The sequence below is a fragment of the Cebus imitator genome, unplaced genomic scaffold, assembly GCF_001604975.1.
Source record: "Cebus imitator isolate Cc_AM_T3 unplaced genomic scaffold, Cebus_imitator-1.0 Scaffold18, whole genome shotgun sequence".
In the NCBI taxonomy this organism is placed as follows: domain Eukaryota; kingdom Metazoa; phylum Chordata; class Mammalia; order Primates; family Cebidae; genus Cebus; species Cebus imitator.
In genome coordinates this window covers 5778186-5798857 of record NW_016107333.1, presented here as the reverse complement: position 1 = coordinate 5798857, position 20672 = coordinate 5778186, and the positions used below count along the sequence as shown (strand labels likewise).

The 20672-nt window shown below is 44.0% G+C and overlaps 1 protein-coding gene across 7 annotated transcripts in view; it reads left to right on the top strand.

Moving 5' to 3' along the window:
- Window positions 1-20672, top strand: part of CNBD2 (cyclic nucleotide binding domain containing 2) — a 68143-nt gene that overhangs the window by 22617 nt on the left and 24854 nt on the right. For 6 of the 7 annotated variants that reach the window (XM_037732883.1, XM_017512970.2, XM_017512958.2 and 3 more), the window contains 5 exons: window positions 1085-1248; window positions 6687-6843; window positions 7339-7490; window positions 9975-10113; window positions 15080-15194. In XM_037732883.1, the coding sequence (XP_037588811.1) occupies window positions 1085-1248; window positions 6687-6843; window positions 7339-7490; window positions 9975-10113; window positions 15080-15194 (727 nt within the window). Of the gene's footprint in view, window positions 1-562; window positions 792-1084; window positions 1249-6686; window positions 6844-7338; window positions 7491-9974; window positions 10114-15079; window positions 15195-20672 lie in introns of those variants that run through there. The other variant, XM_037732889.1, reaches the window with a different exon arrangement.

Genomic DNA, 20672 nt, shown 5'->3' with positions numbered 1-20672 from the left:
GCCTCCCAAAGTGCTGGGATTACAGGCTTGAGCCACCGCGCCCGGCCACTTTTACAATTTCTTTATAGAAACAAGGTCTTGCTATGTTGCCCAGGCTGGTCTCAAACTCCTGGCCTCAAGCGATCCCCTTGCCTTGGCCTCCCAAAGTGTTGGGATTGATTACAGGCATGAGCTACTGTGCCCAGCCTTCACTTCTTAATAATGTTGCAATAGCAATTATATTTTGACACAAGTTTTGAAGGGGATATTCACCCTATAGCAAGAGCTTACTAAGGGAGAAGGGGCTATTCTTTTAGCTAAGATGACCCAGTGGGGACTCACTGAGGGTGTGGTAGCATCTGAGCTGGAACCAGAATGATAGGGAGGCAGCTGTGTCCATAGAAAACCCAGGGGACAAATATTCCAGGCAGAAAAAAACAGCCCAGGTGGAGATCTCAAGACAGAGCCAAGGACACATGCCAGGGATGGAAAGTTCCAGAATAGAGAACAAAGGGGAGAGGTAGGAGATGAGGTTGGCGAGAAGACATTGAGGGGAGTTCACAACTCACAGTGCCACTTCCTCAGCAGGTGGGAGTGGTAGGTGAATGTGCTGGTCCATGAGTCCTGGTTCACTGGAGAAGAAAAGGTTTAGCTAATAGTCTCCAGAAGGTTCTCTTTGCTCCTTAGTCTCCTGTAGCACACCAATGTATAGGCTGAGACATGGGCGAAGGTCTCCCCTGACTGCTGTGTGTGTGTGCTGAGCAGACTCTGCAGGACCCTTGGAGCCCAGGAAGCCTGTATTTTCTGGGAAGGTCAATGAACAGCACAGGTCAGGGGGATGTCACCCCTGATTTGTGGCAGATCAACTCCTAATTCTGCCTGAGTTTCTTCATCTGTCAAATGGAATTTGTTCTTGGACTGGTGAGGATGCAGTGAGATGGGCAAGTGAAATGTTTGTCCCAGTGCCTGACACACAGTAAGCACTCATCACATGTCAGCCACTGTGGTACAGGGAACAGGTACAAGCAGGACTGTTGGGTGTTGCCCTCTGGCCCATGGGCAAAACTGCTGGGTCCCCTGTGTCACTCTGGTCCTCTCTCCCCAGGGTCACTTTCCTCCGAGAGCTATTCAGATCATGCAGAAGAAGCCTTCCTGGAGGACAGAGGATGAGATCCGGGCCGTCTGTAACATCTTGCAGGTTCTGGATAGCTATCAGAACTTTGAGGAGCCCCTACAGCTGCTCCTGGCCAAAGTCATGCGCTTTGAACGGTCAGTGTTGGGTACAGCCCTTGGCCACCAGGCTGAGGCTAGTCTGAGCCAAAGACCCTGGCTCAGGTGTGGACAGGTCCTTCCCACCCCTCTGTATAGCGTCAGCCATAAAGTCTTCTGTCCATTCACTTTAGTTGCCCCCTACTATGGTCGCAGCACCATTTATCTAACTCACTTATTGAGACTCTTAGAGAATTAAAGGCCATTATATCTGGAGAGGATCTAGTAGGAACCTCAGAGAGGATCTGGTCCAATTCCCTCCTTTTTCAGATGAGGAAACAGGCTCTCTGGGGAAAAATGGTCCCTTCTAGGTCACCCAGACAATAAGAAGTAGAGCTGAAACTCAAATTTAAGCTCTAAAAGTCAGGATGGATCACAGTTGATTGTACCATATCTAAGTAGGCACTAGCACACGGTCTGTGAACTTGAATGAGAAATGTCGCTATTTCCATTAACCTCTAGGTGAAATTATTATTTCCTTCAGTCATGAATATAGGCAACAAACCACTGTCATATTAGCTGTCCCTGTGACTTTTTCACTGAAAGAAATCACAGATATTTTCATATCATATTCAAGTTACAGATTTCTCAAAAAATTTATGTTTATCACATCTTCAAAATTATGGTAGTTACTAGATCTGCTGCTAGATCTGTTATTCAGTGTCTTAATAAAGATACAAATATATTGCTCTATCACAAATTTGGTTTAAAAAAGTTTGTTAACTGTAATTATACTGGATTTTATTTTCTACATTTAAAACATTATTCTGTGTATGCTTTACCAGATCGTCAAATGGTCCATGATACAAGAAGTGCCATGTAAATGCCATATACTAGAAAAGTGTAAGAGGTACATGTGGAAATACTGCCATTTCCAGGCTGTCTCAATGGCTTCAAGAGGGGCAGCCTAGCAGAATAATTGGGGTAAGGCTTGTCTTGAAAATAGAAGATATGTCTGGGCACAGTGGCTCATGCCTATAATCCCAGCACTTAGGGAGGCCAAAGCGGGAGGATCACTTGAGCACAGGAATTAACCAGCCTGGACAACATAGTGAGACCCCATCTCCACAAAAAATTTTTTAAGAATTAGGTGGGCGTGGCAGTGGTAGTGGCAAACACCTGTAGTCCCAGCTACTTCAGAAGCTGATGCTGGATCACTTGAGCCTGAGAGATTGAGGCTGCAGTGAGCCATGATTGTGCCACTGGACTCCAGCCTGGGCAACAGAGCAAGACCCTGTCTCAAAAAGGAAAAAAAAAAAAAAAAAAAAAAAAAGAGGCTGGGTATAGTGGCTCACGCCTGTAATCCCAGCACTTTGGGAGGCTGAGGCGGGCAGATCACGAGGTCAAGAGATCAAGACCATTTTGGTCAACATGGTGAAACCCATCTCTACTAAAAATATAAAAATTAGCTGGGCGTGGTGGTGTGCGCCTGTAGTCCCAGCTACTCAGAAGGCTGAGGCAAGAGAATTGCTTGAACCCGGTAGGTGGAGGTTGCAGTGAGCCAAGATCATGCCACTGCACTCCAGCCTGGTGACAGAGCAAGACTCTGTCTCAAAAATTTTTTTTAAAAAAAGAAAATCCAAGATTTAAGGTGACTATAGGTTTGTACCCTAATATCTTCCTTTATGGAAACCACAGTCTAAGGCATAAGTACAACTAACTACAGATTTTCAGACCCTTTGTGATCAGTGCAGATGTTCCCAGCTGGCTTGGTCAAGAGTTTCATAGAAGTTATGTTTGACAGGTAGAAATGTAGATGAGGACATTCCAAGCAGAGGGGACCATTTGCTTTGTTCTAGCCCAGTGATGAAGTGTGAGTCATCACTGTCTATAAAGTAAGATTCTATGCCAGGCAGAGTGGTATCATGGAAAGAAAAAAGAATTGTGGCACTAGAAGCTCTGGAGTTTTTGTTGTTTTTGTTGACAGGGTCTTGCTCTGTCACCCAGGCTGTAGTACAAGGGCATGGTCAAAGCTCACTGCAGCCTGGACTTCCCAGGCTCAAGTGATCTTCCTGCCTCAGCCTCCAGAGTAGCTGGGACTACAGGCACACCACACCCAGTTATTCCTTTTAAATTTGTTTTTAGTAGAGATGAGTTTTTTCTATATTGCCCAGTCTGGTCTTGAACTCCTCAGCTCAAGCTACCCTCCTGTCTCAGCTTCCCAAAGTGCTGAGATTACAGGTGTGAGCCACTGTGTCCAGCTGAAACTCTGGAATTTAATACCTCATGTGCCCCATGTGACCTCAGGCAAGCCACTTAACCTTTCTGAGCCCAGTATCCACATCAGTGAAATAAGGATAATATAGATTTTATGAATTTTATTAAGGATATCAATAAGATTTGGGGGAAGATCAATTAAGGTGGTTATTGTGAAAGACCTCTGCTAGTTGTGGTTTATTTCTGGGACTGGGAATTAGCATCTTAGATAGGATTCTTCCAGTTGCAAGTATGTGAAAACCCAGCTTATGGGAACGCATTCATGGCTCTTGTATCTGCAAAGTCCTGGGACAGTTCTCCAGCTTCAGGCTGGCTGGAATTCATGGGCACCGTGTCTACCTGTTTCTCTCTATCTCTTGGCACGTTGTTCATATAAGCCTCATCCTCCGCCAGCTCTCCCCTCATAGTGGTGAGATGGCTGCCACAGTCTCAGCTCCAAACTTATCTTTTTAGTTTTAGTCTGATGGAAAGAAAGAAAAAGTCTTTCAATCACTCTCATCAGAGCTTGGGATGAATTCTTTCTGAACCAGCTTGGCTTTGCTTGAATTATCACTGAGGTCAGTGATGCTCTCTGATTGAGAGTTGAGGAAGGGTAGTTTCCCCAAAGGATAATCAGGCTGTGGTTGGTTGAAAAATGTGACCAGAATGCTTGACAGCAAAAGCAACAGATGTCTGCTCTCAAAGATTCAGGTTCTAGTGTTGACTTGATTATGGCTTGCTTTGACCTTCAGCAAGCTGCAGGCTCCTTGAGTCCCCCTTTCCCCGTCCCAAAAGTGTTGGTTGAACTTGATAGTCTCTGAGGGTCTTTCTGTCTCTAACTCTAGTCATCTTTACTCAATGAACACTGACCTGTGCTCCCTCATCTTCAAAATATCATTTCCTAGCTGAATATTCCTGCTGTCTCCCAGCTGGTCATCGTCACCTGGGCTATCTCTTTCTTTTTTGATATTATTATTATTTTTTGAGATGGGTCTTGTCATGTCAACCAGGCTTGAATGCAGTGGTGCAATCACAGCTCACTGCAGCCCCTACCTCCCAGGCTCATGTGAGCTTCCCACATCAACCTCCTTACTAGCTGGTGTCACCATTCCTGGCTAATTTTATTTTTTATATTTTGTAGAGACAAAGTCTCATTATGTTGCTCAGGCTGGTCTTGAACTCCTGAGCTCAAGTGATTCTCCCACCTTAGCTTCCCAAAATGCTGGGATTACAGATGTGTACCACTATGCCTGGCCTGCCTCTTTCCTATGTTGATAAAGATTCTGGGCTGATACTTGTTTGTAGCTCATCAAGCCCACAGCCAGAATGGAGCCTGGGCAGTACTGACTCCAGGCTAGCGTGGTCCTCTGTCCATCCCCTGATCCCTTCCCTTAGGAGTTTGCCACAGAATCATGAGGCCAGTGGGTGCTCTAAGAGGTCAGAAGAGGAGATGTTGCTGGGGGCTGGGTCAGGCAAGGCTTCCTGGAGGAAGTAGCATTTGAGTTCCTAAAAGGATCTGAATAGTGAAGAAGAGAGGGAAGACCATTCCAGGCAGGGGAGCAACATGAACAAACTGATGAAACAAAGGGCGTATCATTCACCCTGAGCAGGGTGTTAGTTCCCCTGCTGCTGGTCAAGCCAACGAGTCAGGAAGGAACAGAAGGTAGCAGTGTGAGGGGAGGAGGAAGAGGAGGACCTGCTGAAGGCAGGGCCATGAGCTCAGAGTTGGGGGAGATGGCCCTGCTATCAGGGCACTTTCACAGTGGCTGCTCATCTGTCCTGGCAGAGACTAAAGGGCAGACTTTTTGGCTCCCCATTGTCTCCTGGGTAAAAGCCAAACTTAGCTGGGCTTTGAAGGCCCTTTATGGTGGGACAGTTGAATTTCTCTCCTACCACTCCCCTGACCTTGCCTTCTTCTCCCATTTTCCTTTCCCATGAAGTACACATTATCTATGAAGTGCACAGTATTCCTTGAGTGTGTCATACTTCGGGCCACCTCTGTACCTTTGGTCATGGTAGTCCCTGTGCCTGGTACCCTCTTCCATCTCCTTGTCCACCTGGATGACTCACTCCAGGTACCATGCTAGAGCCTTGTCTGACCTTCCTAAGCTGGGATAAAGGCCCCTTCTCTGCGCTCCCCAAATAGCCTGCACTGACATCTCTTAAAGCACTTCAAAACCTCATTTACATCCTATATGTGACCATAATTTTGAAAACAAAGTCTATGTTGTTCACTGTGCCTATTTTTAAATTTTTTTTGAGACAGAGTCACCAGGCCAGATGCAATGGTGTGATCATGGCTCACCATAGCCCTAAACTCCCAGGCTCAGGTGATCTTCCCACCTCAGCCTTTCAGGTAGCTGGGACTACAGGTATGCATCACCACACCTGGTTACTCTTTGCATTTTTTGTAGAGATGGGGTTTCACCTTGTTGCCCTGGCTGCTCTCAAACTCCTAGGCTCAAACGATCCTCCCACCTTGGCCTTCCAAAGTGCTGGGATTACAGATGTGTATCACCACACCTGACCTCACTGTGCCTAACAGACACAGTTGATATTTATTTAACTTGCTGAATGAATGAAGGAAATGAATAAAGATTGAAAGAATTGAGATTTGGACTTGCATATGAAATACAGAAACTTCCCTTTGAGTTTAAGAACTCCTTGTTTGCTCTGGACCTGGGCACCTCTACCCTAAGGGTGCCCAGCTGGGTAGTGAGCTGCTGGTAATTATGATGAGACCATTATCTGTGTCTCATTCTAGGTATACTCATCTGCATTTTACAGGCAAGAGAAACCAAGGATCAGTGAGGGGATGTCCATTGCTCAGTGTCAGACAGCTAACAGCAGAGCCAGGATTTGGATCCTGGACTAATGCTAAAGCCAATCCTTCTACTTGTTTAGCGACTCTAATAACCCATTCATTGCTTTCAGCATGGGTTCACTCATTTATTCCAATATGTTCACTGAGCCTTCACTGTGCCAAAGCACACACAGCAGCAACCCAGACCAGCAAACGCTCTGCTCTCAAGAAGCTTCATTCCAACCGAGGCAGGCAATGGGATAAATGTCAGTGAAAGGCTCTAGCTTGATTGGCAGGGCTGGGCTGTCCTGAGGGCCTTTCTGGTACAAATCTGTTCTCTTATACCCCAGAGCAAAGAGCACAACCAGTCCAGAGCTCCTCCCAGTGTGGCCTGGCCCCTGTGTCACTACCCAATCAACTGGCAATAGTTTTTTCCCAGGTTTGGTCGCAGGCGTGTGATCATCAAGAAGGGGCAGAAGGGCAACAGCTTTTATTTCATCTACCTGGGCACAGTTGCAGTGACCAAGGATGATGACGGCAGCAGTGCCTTCCTAGATCCACACCCTATATTGCTGCACAAGGGTGGCTGTTTTGGGGTAAGCCCAGGGGAAGGACCTGGCTTCCTGGGGTGGAGTGGGTGGAGGTGACAGGACTCCTGCTAGAACCTCTCAGCCAGGCCCAGTATTGCCTAGTACTTTGTGCACATCACTGTCCTGTGTGGGCCCCAGTACCCTTACCTGTCAAATGCCAATTGAGTTGGACCAAGATCAGCCTCTTCATCTGTGATGTTTAAGGAGTATGTTCCTGATATAGCCCTTTAGAGACGCAGTGATTCCACAGCGAGGCCTCTCCAGCTTCTTACCCTCTGGCCTGTTCAGGCCTGTTGCCTCTTTTTCCATAAGCAGCAGATTAAGAAGAAGGGGAGTGGGCCCCAGTGGAAGAATGTGCAGGAGGACAGAGGGAGCTGGGGAACATGCAGTCTGGGGAGGAGAGAATTCAGGGGGAAGATGGAGGCAGGGAAGAGGTGTGTAAGGCTGAGAACAGGAAGTGGAGGTGGCTTCACACTTGCCCTTGCCCTGTCCACCCAACAGGAAATGGGCCTTCTGGATGCTTCACTGAGGAGGGCCACCGTTGTCTGTATGGAAGAAACGGAGTTCCTGGTTGTTGACAGGGAGGACTTCTTTGCTTATAAGCTGGACCTGGAAGTTCAGAAGGATGCTCAGTGTCGGTTTGAATTTTTTAGGTAACTCTACCTTCATTCAACATTTTTTTTCCCTTATGTGTTATTAGGTGCTTGACTTTGTCCGTCCTAGGCCTGGTGGGAAACATACTGGTTGCTGTTCTGTCTTGGATGCGCTGAAGTTCCATCTCCCACCGGGACTGGTGGGAGAAGAATAGCAAACACGGGACTGGTCACAGTGGCTTACTCCTGTAATCCCAGCACTTTGGGAGGCCAAGGTGGGAGGACACTTGAGCCCAGGAGTTCAAGATCAGCCTGGGCAATATAGTGAGATCCTGTCCCTACAAAGTAAAAAATTTTTAAAAAATTAGCTGAATGTGGTGATACATACCTATAGTTTCAGCTACTTGGGAGGCTGAGATGGGAGGGTCACTTGGGCCTAGGAGTTCAAGGCTGCGGTGAGTTGTGATCACATCACTGCACTCCAGTCTGGGTGACAGAGCACTGTTCTAGTAGCTAGGACTACAGATACGCTGCTACATTCGGCTAATTTTTCTATTATTTGTAGAGATGGAGTCTTGTTATGTTTCCCAGGCTCATCTTGAACTCCTGGTCTCAAGTGATCCTGCAGCTTTGGCCTCCTAAAGTGCTAGGATTACAGATATGAGCCCCTATGCCCAGACTGAACTATAATTCTTTTTCTTTTTTGAGACAGGGTCTTGCTCTGTCGCCCAGACTGGAGTGCAGTGGCGCAATCTCAGCTCACTGCAACCTTCACCTCCTGGGTTCAAGCAATCCTTCTGCCTCAGCCTCCCACATAGCTGAAATTACAGGCATGCACCATCACTGCTGGCTAATTTTTTGCTATTTTTAGTAGAGACAGAGTTTCACTGTGTTGGCCAGGGTCTTGAACTCCTGACCTCAAGTGATCTGCCTGCCTCGGCCTCCCAAAGTGCTGGGATTACAGGCATAAGCCACCGTGCCTGGCCCAAACTATTATTCTTGATTGCATAGTAATTTATTTACAGTTTATATGCCCCCTCAGACAATAAACAATATGGTGACAGGGACCAGCTCTGTCTTTGTCACTACTGTAATCCTTATGTTGTCACACTGCCAGACACATGCAGGTGCTCAACAAATAAATACTGAGTAAGGTGAATAACAGGATATAAATAATTACAACCACGTGTGAGTCAGAAAGTAAGCACCATAACTATGGGTATTACATTTAACCTAAAAGCAGAACTCATACATAGCAAAAAATTTTTGTTTTTCAAATACTTATGTATATGAAAGGCCGCATAAGGATATACAAATGAAATCTCATTTAATTACTCTTTAGTTATTTGCCTTTATGTAAAAGAGTAAAAATCCAACAAAGTATCTGCACTGGCTCTGAAAATTCAGGTTGTAGGGCTGCATAGCTACAGAGAGGTCTGGTTCCTGTGGTTGGGGCTGAAAGAGGTAGTTCTATTCCCTGGAAAAGTGGGGATTTAGTCCTAAAGGGAGAAGCTGTTCTTTTTTTTTTTACTGTGAAAAAATAGGTCTGGCTCCAATCTCAGCTCTTAGGTTATCAGCAATGTGACCCTGGATAGGTCATGTCATTTTTCTGTGCTTTAGCCTCCTGCTCTGTAAAATGGGGATAAGAATACCCTTCTCCCAAGGCCATGGTGAGGATGGAATGGGATGATCATAGGAAGTATGTAGCACAGTGGTTGGTGTATGGTAGGTACTCCTTCTATGGTGGCCCTACTTTTCTTCTGGTGTCTCCAGACCTTTGTCCCAGGCATGGTACTGTGTTCACCTCTGGTGCCAGGTGCACATTGAGGCCTGAGTCACCTTGAGTTAACCTGATATAACAAACTCAGTCCACCTGAGTCAGTTAAGTTTGGAGTCCTTAACCTGTTGGAGGTGAGAAAATCTGAGATGATTGTTGTCAACCCTTGGAGCCACATATGAAGGCAGGCAAGCCTGTGAAGGTGGTGGTCAAGGCCAGGGGAAGGGCAGTCACTGTGGGGTGGTCTCAACCATGGGGAACAACAGGCAGAAAGAGGGGAGTCCAGACATGTGCTCCTCCCCAGGCCCAGAGCTGAGTATTTGAAGTCAGCAGGCCAGGGGGAGACAGGGGTTGGATGAGCTCCCCAAAGCAAAGGTGGGACCAGAACCACTAAGCTAGGGAACAAAACAGCCATGAGCTGGAGTGGGGACTAGCTTCATGAGCCACAGTGGGGAGGGGCAGCAGGGCTGGAGGAGAAGTTTCTTGGAAAGAGGAGCAGAGGTGAGAAAAGCACAGAGGCTGGATCACCCAGGGGCATCTGAGCAGCAGCAAAGAGGGGAGCTAGGCTGGAAGGGAGGGCCTTGGGAATGGTGGAGAGAGCCAAGGTGATAGTGGCTACAGGTGAGGCCAGGTGATCAGGCAGGTAGCAGTGAATTCTTTCACCTGGTCATCTTCCACTGGAGAAGAACATGTGCTCTCTGCAGATTGCTAAGGTCTGAGCACCTTGTGTGGTGGAGGTGATGAATTCTAACAGGCTTTTCCCACAGGAAGATGGATCTGTTTGCATCATGGTCTGATAAGAAGCTCTGGCAGCTCGTAGCCGTGGCAAAGATAGAGAAGTTCTCATATGGGCAGCTGATCTCAAAAGACTTTGTAGAGTCATCCTTTATCATGTTTATCAGCAAGGTGAGAAGGCTGGAGGTTGGAGTGAGGGTGAACCTCTGAGGAGCATGCCCTAAGATCATGTCCTGTGACCTGATGGTCAGAGTCTGAGCCCCTTTCTGCAGCCTGTGCAATTCACTCCCTTTTCTGAGTTTTCATGTCCCAGCTTTAAGATGCCTGCCTCTCTCAGAGTGTGGCTGGAGACATTAAGATACGTGGCAATTGGGCTTGGTGGCACCTGCCTTTAATCCCAGCTACTCAGAAGGCTGAGGAAGGAGAATCACTTGAACCAAGGAGGTGAAGGTTGCAGTGAGCTGAGATTGCACCACTGCACTCCAGCCTGATGGGAGCAAGACTCCATCTCAAAAAAAAAGAAAAAATCATGTGAGTGTGAGAAATAGAACAGTATATCACAGGTCAGATTTAATAACATTGAATTTATTGGGAAGAGACTAGATTGGGATGCAACTTCATTTGTCCAATCATGGTTGAGTTGTTAAGTATAAACTATAATAGTTCAGCCAAAATCCACAAAAGAATTCTGTGAGAGGCCGGGCACAGTTGCTCACGCCTATAATCCCAGCACTTTGGGAGGCCAAGACGGGCGGATCATGAGGTCAAGAGATCAAGACCATCCTGGCCAACATGGTGAAACCCTGTCTCTATTTAAAAAAAAAAAAAAATTCTGTGAGAGCTGATTGGCTGTATGGAATTTCCTGTATGGTATATATATTTTTCATTTTCTTGTATGGTATATTTTATTATTTATAAATTGTGTGTAACACATTCTTTATAACAATAAAGTTTATATACATGCATATGTTTTTCAGGAGAGCTGGTTGTTAAACTTGCCAGCACCACCAGGGGAGTGGTGTATGTGTTGTTATTTTCAACTCAGTCCCAGAGAACAGAATCAAGTCAAGTTAATATAAGTAGCAAAAGATTTATTGCCGGATGTCAATTGGAAGTTCCTTCTCCTCCTTCATATTTGCTTCTTCTTTGCTAAAATTTTGAGGTGATCACCTCTGCCATGTTTCCAAATTTAACTCTAAGCTCTTTGATACTATATAGTCAGGAAAGATGGGGGATGTATGGTGAGGGACAGAAATTCTTTCCAGTATTTTCTTTAAACAGAATAATGATTCCATTCTGACTGGCAGAAAGTTGGGGGTGGATCTTCATCTGTTTTGCCTCCATTGCTTCATCCATGAAATGGAACTACTCACCCTGTAAAGTCTGTTTAAGGATGAGAATCAGTTTAGCAAATGTTTCCTCAGTGAGCATTCCTCCCGCAATCCAGTGGTTCTCAAAGTGCTGTGACTGGACCAGCAGCAGCACCAGCAGTACTTGGGAACTCATTATTATTTCTTCCTTCTCCTCCTCCTCCTCTTCTTCTTTTTATTTTTTATTTTTTTTATTTTTTAAGACAGGGTTTCACCATATTGGTCAGGCTGGTCTTGAACTCCTGACCTCAGGTGATCCGCCCACCTCAGCCTCCCAAAGTGCTGGGATTACAGACGTAAGCCACCGCGCCTGGCTTTCTTCTTCTTCTTCTTTCTTCTTCCTCTTCTTCTTCTTCTTCTTCTCCTTTTTCTCCTTCTTTCTTCTTCCTCGTCCTCTTCTTCTTCTTTTTTTTTTTTTTGAGATGGAGTTTCACTCTTGTTGCCCAGGCTGGAGTGCAATGGCATGATCTTGGCTCACTGCAACCTCTGCCTCCCAGGTTCCAGTGATTCTCCTGTATCAGCCTCCCAAGTAGCTGGGATTACAGGCGCCTGCCACCACACACGGCTAATTTTTGTATTTTTAGTAGAGACAGGGTTTCACCATGTTTGCCAGGCTGGTCTCGAACTCCTGACCCTCATGTGTTCAGCCTGCCTCAGCCTTCCAAAGTACTGGGATTACAGGCATGAGTCACCGTGCCCAGCTGGGAACTCATTTCAAAATGCAAATTCTCAGGCCCCCCAAGAGCTACTCAATCCATAACTCTAGGAGGAAGGGCTCAGTGATCTGTGTTTTAATAAGGCTTCCAGGTGATTCTAAAGGACATTGATTTATGAGAACCTCTGCCCTAAGGGAGGAATTCTCAAATTTTGGTAACCATACAAATACATAGGGTGTTTTTTAAAAAGGCAGATTGCTGTCTCACCCCAGAGATTGATTCATTAACTCTGGAATCTGCAGTTGAGTAAGTGCTGCAGGGGATTCTAATGCAGGTGTGCTGAGCCTTCATTCTGAGAAACATAATGTGGAAGTCACTAAAGGACAGCAAGGTAGGGCGCTCTTGGCCAGAAGATGAGTCTAGTTTGTTCTTTACAGTGTTTTGTAAAGTCTGATTTAATCATCAATGTGAAGATTTTACATAAAAATTCTGATTTCTGGCTTTTGAGAATTCAGAGGATCAGGTAACACTAAACCATATTTTGGTACAGCCCCCACCTCTGGCTGGAAATGAGAAGCACCAGCTCCCTCTAAAGGACTGCTCTTTTCTTTTTTTTTTTTTTTTTCCTGCTTGGTCAGCATTTTGAGTGTTCATCTCTGGAAGGAGATCAAGCTGTCCCGACTCTTGTCGTTAACTCATATTGCCACTAGAGGGCAAAATCAGCTGCGGGTGGCTGGACACCCTAGGGACCTCTGAAAGCTGGAGATTTCCTTTTGGCATCGAAAACTTAATGCCCACTATCAACTCATTTCTAACAGTTTATCATTGAGGGACACATAGTGGAACTGTCTTCTCCATAGATACAATTGAAGACTCACTAAATACTTGAGGAAACCAGGCTCATGTTGTTTCTCTGGGACCTGCAGTTCCTCTGCGTCTAAAAAAAAAAAAAAAAAAAAAAAAAAGGATGCATAAAGATTTCAAATCTAAACTTTACAGCTTCATAAATTTTTATATATGTATACACCTGTGTGATCATTGCCCAAATCAAGATAAAGAACATTTCCACTACTCCAGAAGGCTCTCTTGTGCTCCTTCCTAGACAAAATCCCCCCACAAAGCTTAGCACTCATGACTTTTGCATGTTTTTGAACTTCATATAAATAGAATCATACAGTGTGGACTCCTTGTGTCTGACTTCTTTTGCCCAACTGAATATTTGTTATTTTTAATTTTATAAATTATAGTGTACATAGAATAATATGTAACACTTAAAAATGATACTATACAACCATATTGTTTGGCATGAAAAGAGGTCTTTGATATGTTATTGAGTTTCTAAAAAAATTACAAGAGTCTGTTTTACATACATGAACTCATTGATAAAAGATTGTAGATATACATCTTTTTTTTCTCTCTCTGATGCTTGGGAAGATATACATCTTATATGTTCATAGAGAAAAGTTTGAAATAATTTTCACTAATATGTTACTACTGGTTATTTCTGTGTGTCAGGATTAATGCAGTTTTTACTTTCTCTATGTTTTTCTGTTTGGTCTGAATATTTTTAAACTTAATTTTGGAATAATTTTAAATTTGTAGAAAAATTATGAGAACAGTACAAAGAACTTCTGTTGCTGGGACTACAGGCATGCGCCACCACGCTCAGCTAATTTTTTTTTTTTTTTTGAGAGGGAGTTTTGCTTTTGTTGTCCAGGCTGGAGTGCAATGGTGCAATCTCAGCTCACTGCAACCTCTGCCTCCCCAATTCAAGCGATTCTCTTGCCTCAGCCTCCCGAGTAGCTGGGATTACAGGCATCTGCCACCACACCCGGCTAATTTTGTATTTTTAGTAGAGACGGGGTTTCTCCATGTTGGTCAGGCTGGTCTCGAACTCCTGACCTCAGGTGATCCACCCACCTTGGCCTCCCAAAGTGCTGGGATTATAAGCATGAGCCACCGTGCCTGGCTTAATTTTTGTATTTTTAGTAAAGACAAAATAATTTTGTATTTTTGCTGTGTTGGCCAGGCTTGTCTTGAACTCCTGGGCTCAAGTGATCTTCCTGCCTCAGCCTCCCAAAGTACTGGGGTTACAGGTGTGAGCCACTGTGCCTGGCTTTTATTTAGTTCTTATGCTTCTTCAGTTACTTGAACTTATTATGGTGAGTGTAAGGTTTATTCTCTGTAAGGTTTATTGCCGAGTTTAAAATGAGGAAACTGAGGCCTGCATGAGAACAATTAGACGCCAATTTATTTGGCTCCCCGGGCGAGGTTCTATGGTCCAGGGAAAAGGGGCCAGAGAAGTCGCAGGCGTGGGGGCTGTATAGGGAGGGAAGATGCTCTGATTGACTATGGAGGAAGAGGACGGGGACGTGGCAAGCTGCTATAGGTAGGTAGGTGGGATTTCCGGTGAGTGGGCTGGATGGGGCAATGTGCTATTGGGCAGGTTTTGGCGGGGCTTCTTTTAAATTTTGGTGGGGTTTTCCAATGGCTGGCTAGGTGCCGAGTGCAGAGTTTAGTGTTGAGTGCAGAGGTGGGCCTGGTGAAGCTGGATGCTGAGTGGTGACGTAATTTTCAGGCGTGGAGAGGGATGAGCATGTCCGAGCTCCCGGCGAGGCAACTGGCCTTACAGTGGGTAAATAACACTTTCATTAAAAAATAAAAATAAAAACAGAACCAGGGTGGGTGTGGTGGCTCATGCCTGTAATCCCAGCACTTTGGGATGTTGAGGCAGGCAGATCACTTGATGTCAGGAGTTCAAGACCAGCCTGGCCAACATGGGGAAACCCTGTCTCTACTAAAAATACAAAAATTAGCCAGGCATGGTGGCACATGTCTATAATCCCAGCTACTCTGGAGGTTGAGGCAGGAGAATCACTTGAACTCAGGAGGCAGAGGTTGCAGTGAGCCGAGATTACCCCATTACACTCTATCCAGCTTGGGTGACAAAGTGAGACTCCATCTCAAAAAAAAAAAAGAACCCGAAACCACTTGCATTAAGCAAATAAAACAAAATGAGATAAGATGCAATTCAGAGAAATTTTCTTCAAATCCTGGCCTGCTTGAAGCCTTAGGGATTAACCCTTTTGCTGTGTCTGTTGCTATTTCCAGGGCAGCTGTGAAGTCCTGCGGCTGTTGGACCTTGCTGCCTCCCCTTCCTACCACAAGTGGGTCTGGCAGCACCTGGAGCTGATCGATGACAGGCCTCTGATGACCACCCTACGTGGTAAGCTGCCTAGCCCGTCTGACAGCAGGGGGCGCCTGGGCCCGTCCTGTTTTCAGTTCCCAGTCCATAAACCTTAGACTAAATCTAGAGCCAGCTGGCCTCACAGGGTATCTCATCTGCGCCCTTCCGTGGAAACCAGGGTATCTCATCAGCACCCAGCCATGGAAACCTGGTCTGCAAGGCCTCCCCTCCTTTCCAGTCTCTCTCTCTCTTTTTTTATTTTTAGCCTTTTCCCTTTTGCTTTTCAGGTTCTTTCACATGACCATCAACTCCTTGCCTCACATATCCCCTGCCCTTTTTTTCACCCAGCTCTCTTCTGCTTTTTAAAATTTGTTTATTTATTTATTCATTCTGTCTCTGGGTTTGCCTCTGATGGACTTTTCATATAAATAGCACAATACATTATGTGGCTTTTTGAGTCTGACTTCCTTCACTGAGCACCATGTTTTCAAGGTCCATTTATGTTACAGCACATATCATTTCTTCATTCTGTTTTATGGCTGAATAATATTCTAATGTATGCATATACCATACATTATGCATGTTTGTCCACTTATCAGTTGATGAACATTTGGATTGTTTTCACTTCTTGGCTGTTTTAAAATGTTGCTGTGAACATTTGTATACAAGTTTTTATGTGAACATATTTTTCAGTTCTCTTGGGTATTACTTACATGCCTAGGAGTGGAATTTCTGGGTCATATGGTATCTTAGTCCATTTGCCATTTCTATAACTAAATATCTGAGACTGGGTAACTTATAAAGAAAATAAATATTATTCTTATAGTTCTGGAGGCTAGGAAGTCTGAGGTTGAGGGACTGCATCTGGTGAGGGCCTTCTTGCTGGTGGGGACTCTTCAAAGTTCTAAGGCAGCAAAGGGCATCTCATGGAGAAGAAGTGCTTCTGTTTCTGAGATGTTAGACTACACATCTTTCCTTGGAGAAGTCTTCCTGGTTTCTCATGCTGGACCAGATCTTCCATCCTCTGTTATGTCCCATTCAAGTACCATTCAAGTACTCTTCTGTTTTGTGTAACCCCACTGAAATAATATAACCGAGTCTGAAATGGCTATTAAACATTTGTTTCCATAGCTAGAATATAAGCTCTATAAGGGCTTTGCATTCCCAGGGCCTCGTATCATGCCTGTCATCTAGTAGATGCTCAGAAGCGAATTACAGGGTTAATGGATAAACATATTTCTGCTGCTGTGTGTGATTTGGATGCATCTTCAGGCTGCAAATGTGTGTGCACTCTCCACAGCCTTAACCAAACTCATGTATCTAGTAACAGGTATGAAAACAGTGATCATTTATTGAATTCTGATTGTAGGTTTATTATATTGAGCTTGATTGTTTATACATATTGCATAATTCTCATAATAACTCTTTTTTTTTTTTTTTTTTTTTTTTTTTTTTGGAGACAGAGTCTTGCTGTGTTGCCCAGGTTGGAATATAGTGGTGCAATCTCAGCTCACTGCAAACCTCCAGCTCCCAGGTTCAGGTAGTTCTCCTGCCCCAGCCTCCCGAGCAGCTGAGATTACACGGACATACCACCATGCCCAGCTAATTTTTGTATTTCTAGTGGAGACGGGGTTTCACCATGTTGGCCAGGCTGGTCTTGAACTCTTGACCTTAAACGATCTGCCCGCCTCAGCCTCTCAAAGCGCTGGAATTATAGGCGCGAGCCACTGTGCCTGGCCTAATAACTCTTTAAGAAGGTATGATTGTACCATTTGACACATGAGGAAACTGGCTTATAGGGCAAATAAGTAGCAATGTAGGACTGTAGAGTTGGGATTCTAACCCAGGCGCAACTGGTTCCAAAGCCCAGACTTCTTTCTCTTCATAAACGTCTCCAGCCTTCCTCAATCTCCATTTGCTTTTGTTGATCACAGACATTGTCAAGTAGCAGCCTCTAGAACTGGCCAGGGTGATAACCAGGCTTCCTGATTCTGGGGTATATTGTTTCCATTCACAACTCTGTATTGGCATTTTAATTTACGTTTTTCCCCTTCCATCCTCTGCACATCTTTTTGTCTCACCCACTTGGGTCAAGAACCCCAGCCCTCAACAGACATTTGCAGTGACTCAGGTGTCTTACCTCTTACCTTGTGCTCACTACTGGTGTGCTTGCCCCACATCCCTTGAAATTGTAATCTGTGTATCCTGGGCCCTCCTCCCCAAGGATTGCCTTACAAATACAGCCAGTCCTCCTGAGATTAGAACTGAGGCCAACACAGGGAGGCAGAGGAGAAGGGTGGAAAAAGGAGAGGTTGGAGCTGAACAGAGCTGGGTTTGAATCCCACGTATTAGCTGGGTAACTGGCGAGTGCTTAAAGCCTCTAGGCCTGGTTTCTTCATATTTACCTTGGGTAGTGTCGTGGTTAGGAGCATAGGCTCAAAGCCCACTGCTTGTGTTTGAATACAGGGTCCTTCTCTTACTAGCGATGTGATACTGGACAAGTGACTCTATGTCCACTTGTACCAGTGCCCTCAGAGTCTGTAAAATGTAAATAATGGTCTCTACCTCATAGTATTGTAATGACATTAAGCAAATTAATATATGAAACTCTTAGATGTTTGTTGTCACTATCACACAGGCTACTAGGAAGGCTGAGATGATATTAGCATGAGGCCTTATAAGTACTTGGTAAATGTTTCTTCTCATGTCAGTTCTTGTTTCTCCCTTTTCCACTGTCAAGCCACCAGAGAAAAAGCTGCATCCCACAAAATTTTGATATGTTATGTTTTCATTGTTATTCACTTCAAAATATCTTTAAATTTCCCTTTTGATTTCTTCTTTGACCCATGGAATATTTAGAAGAGTGTTTAGTTTCCAAACATTTGGGGGATTATCCAGCTATCTTTGTTACTGATTTCTTTTTTCTTTTTCTTTTCTTTTTTTTTTGAAAAGGAATGTCGCTCTGTTGCCCACGCTGGAGTGCAGTGGTGTGATCTCGGCTCACTTCATCCTCCACCTCCAACCTCTTCTTTTTCTACCCTTCTTCTCTGCCTCCCTGTGTTGGCCTCAGTTCTAATCTCAGGAGAACTGGCTGTATCTGTAAGGCAGTCCTTGGGAAGGAGGGCCCAGGATACACAGATTACATTGATCCTGGGTTCAAGCAATTCTCCTCCCTCAGCCTCCCAAGTAGCTGGGACTACAGGCGCCACCACACCTGGCTAATTTTTGAATTTTTAGTACAGGCGGGGTTTTGTCATGTTGGCCAGGCTGGTCTCAAACCCCTAACCTCTGGTGATCTGCATGCTTTGGCCTCCCAAAGTGCTGAGATTACAGGCGTGAGCCACCGTGCCAAGCCTGTTATTGATTTCTAAGATAACATACTTTATATGATTTGAATCCTCTGAAATTTATTAAAACTTGTTTTGTGGATCAGAATATAGTCTATCTTGGTAAATGTTTCATTTGCATTTAAAAAAACATTCTGTTTTTGGGTGCAGTGTACTATGAATGTTAAGTAGGTAAAGTTGGCTGATAGTATTGGTCAAGTCATCTGTACCCTTATACCTTTCTGTCTGCTTGCTCTATCAATTGTTAATAGAGGCCGGGCATGGTGGCTCACATGTATAACCTCAGCACTTTGTGAGGCTGAGGCGGGTGGATCGCCTTAGGTCAGGAGTTCAAGACCATCCTGGCCAACATATCGTCTCTATTAAAATAATACAAAAATCAGCTGGATGTAGCAGTACATGCCTGTAGTCCCAGCTGCTTGGGAAGCTGAAGCAGGAGAATTACTTGAATTTGGGAGGCAGAGGTTACAGTGAGCCAAGATCACACCACTGTACTCTAGCCTGAGTGACAGAGCAAGACTCTGTCTTTAAAAAAAAAATTGTTAACAGAGTTGTTAAAATTTCTAGCTATAATTGTAGATACACTTTTCTCCTTGTATTTCTGTTTTGCCTCATATATTTGAAGCTCTTTTATTATATGCTTAGCTATTTGGGATTGAACTCTTAATCATTATGAAATGAACTTCTTTGTCCCTGGTAATATTCTTTGCTCTGAAACCTACTTTTTCTGATATAAATTCAGCCACTTTTGATTTAAAGTAGCTTCCTTTTGATTAGCATTAGTTTGGTATATCTTTTTCCATCCTTTTGTGTTTAACCTGTTTGTGTCTTTATATGTAAAAGTGGGTTTCTTAAAGGTAGCATATAATTGGGTCTTAAAAAAATCCTATCTGACAATCTGCCTTTTTATTGAGATGTCTAAGTCATTTACATTTAATGTTAGTATTGATTATGGTTGGATTTTACTTTACCATCTTGTTTTTTTTTTCTATTTGTCACATCTATTCCCTTTTTCTTTTGTTTTTCCCTGTCTTTTGTATTATGTATTTTGTATAATTTAATCTTATTTTCTTTGTTGGCTTATTAGCTGTTTGTGGTATTATTTTCACGGTTGCTCTGTGATCATTGTATATACTTTTAACTTATCACATTCTGCCTTTAAGTGATATTATACCACTTCATGTATAGAATCAGAATCTTACAACATTATATTTCCATTGTGTCCTCCTAGATATTATGCTATTGTGATATATTCTACTTGCATGTATGTTAAAAACCTTACCATATGTGGTTATTACTTTTGCTTTAAACAAGTATCTTTTAAGTATATTTAAATAATAATAAGAAAAGACTCTTATACTAACCTACATAGTTACTATTTTTAATGTTCTTTGTTCCTTTGTATAGATCCAGATTTCTACCAAATACTATTTCCTTCTGCCTGAAGTATTTCCTTTAACCTTTCCTATATTTCAGGTCTGTTAGTGATGAATTATTTCAGCTTTTCTGTGTCTGAAAACTATTTTATCTTCTTTTTTTTTTTTTTAAGAGATGGGGTTTCTCTGTGTTGGTCAGGCTGGTCTTGAACTCCCGACCTCAGTTGATCCACCCACCTTGGCCTCCCAAAGTGCTGAGATTACAGGCGTCAGCCACTGTGCCCAGCCTTTTATCTTCATTTTTGAAAGAAATTTTTGCTGGATATAAAATTCTAGGTTAAGAGTTTTTTTTTTTTTCCCCCCTCACTATTTTAAAAATGTTGCATTCAAGTCTGTTTTCTGGCTTACATTGTTTTCAACAAGAAGTTTTGTTAACATTTTTGTTTATTTATTTATTTATTTTAAAGACAGGGTTTCACCATGTTGGCCAGGCTGGTCTTGAACTCTTGACCTCAGGTGATTCACCCACCTTGGCCTCCCAAAGTGTTGGGATTACAGGAGTGAGCCACCATGCCCTGCTGGAGATCTCTTTTTAATCAATATTATTGTTGAATATGTATATTTTTTCTTGGGAGTGTGGAGTCATGCTCTGTTGCCCAGACTGGAGTGCAGTGGTGCAGTCTCAGCTCACTGTAACCTCTGCCTCCCGGGTTCAAGCGATTCTCCTGCCTCAGCCTCCTGAGTAGCTGGGATTACAGGTACGCACCACCATGCCTGGATAATTTTTTTTTTTT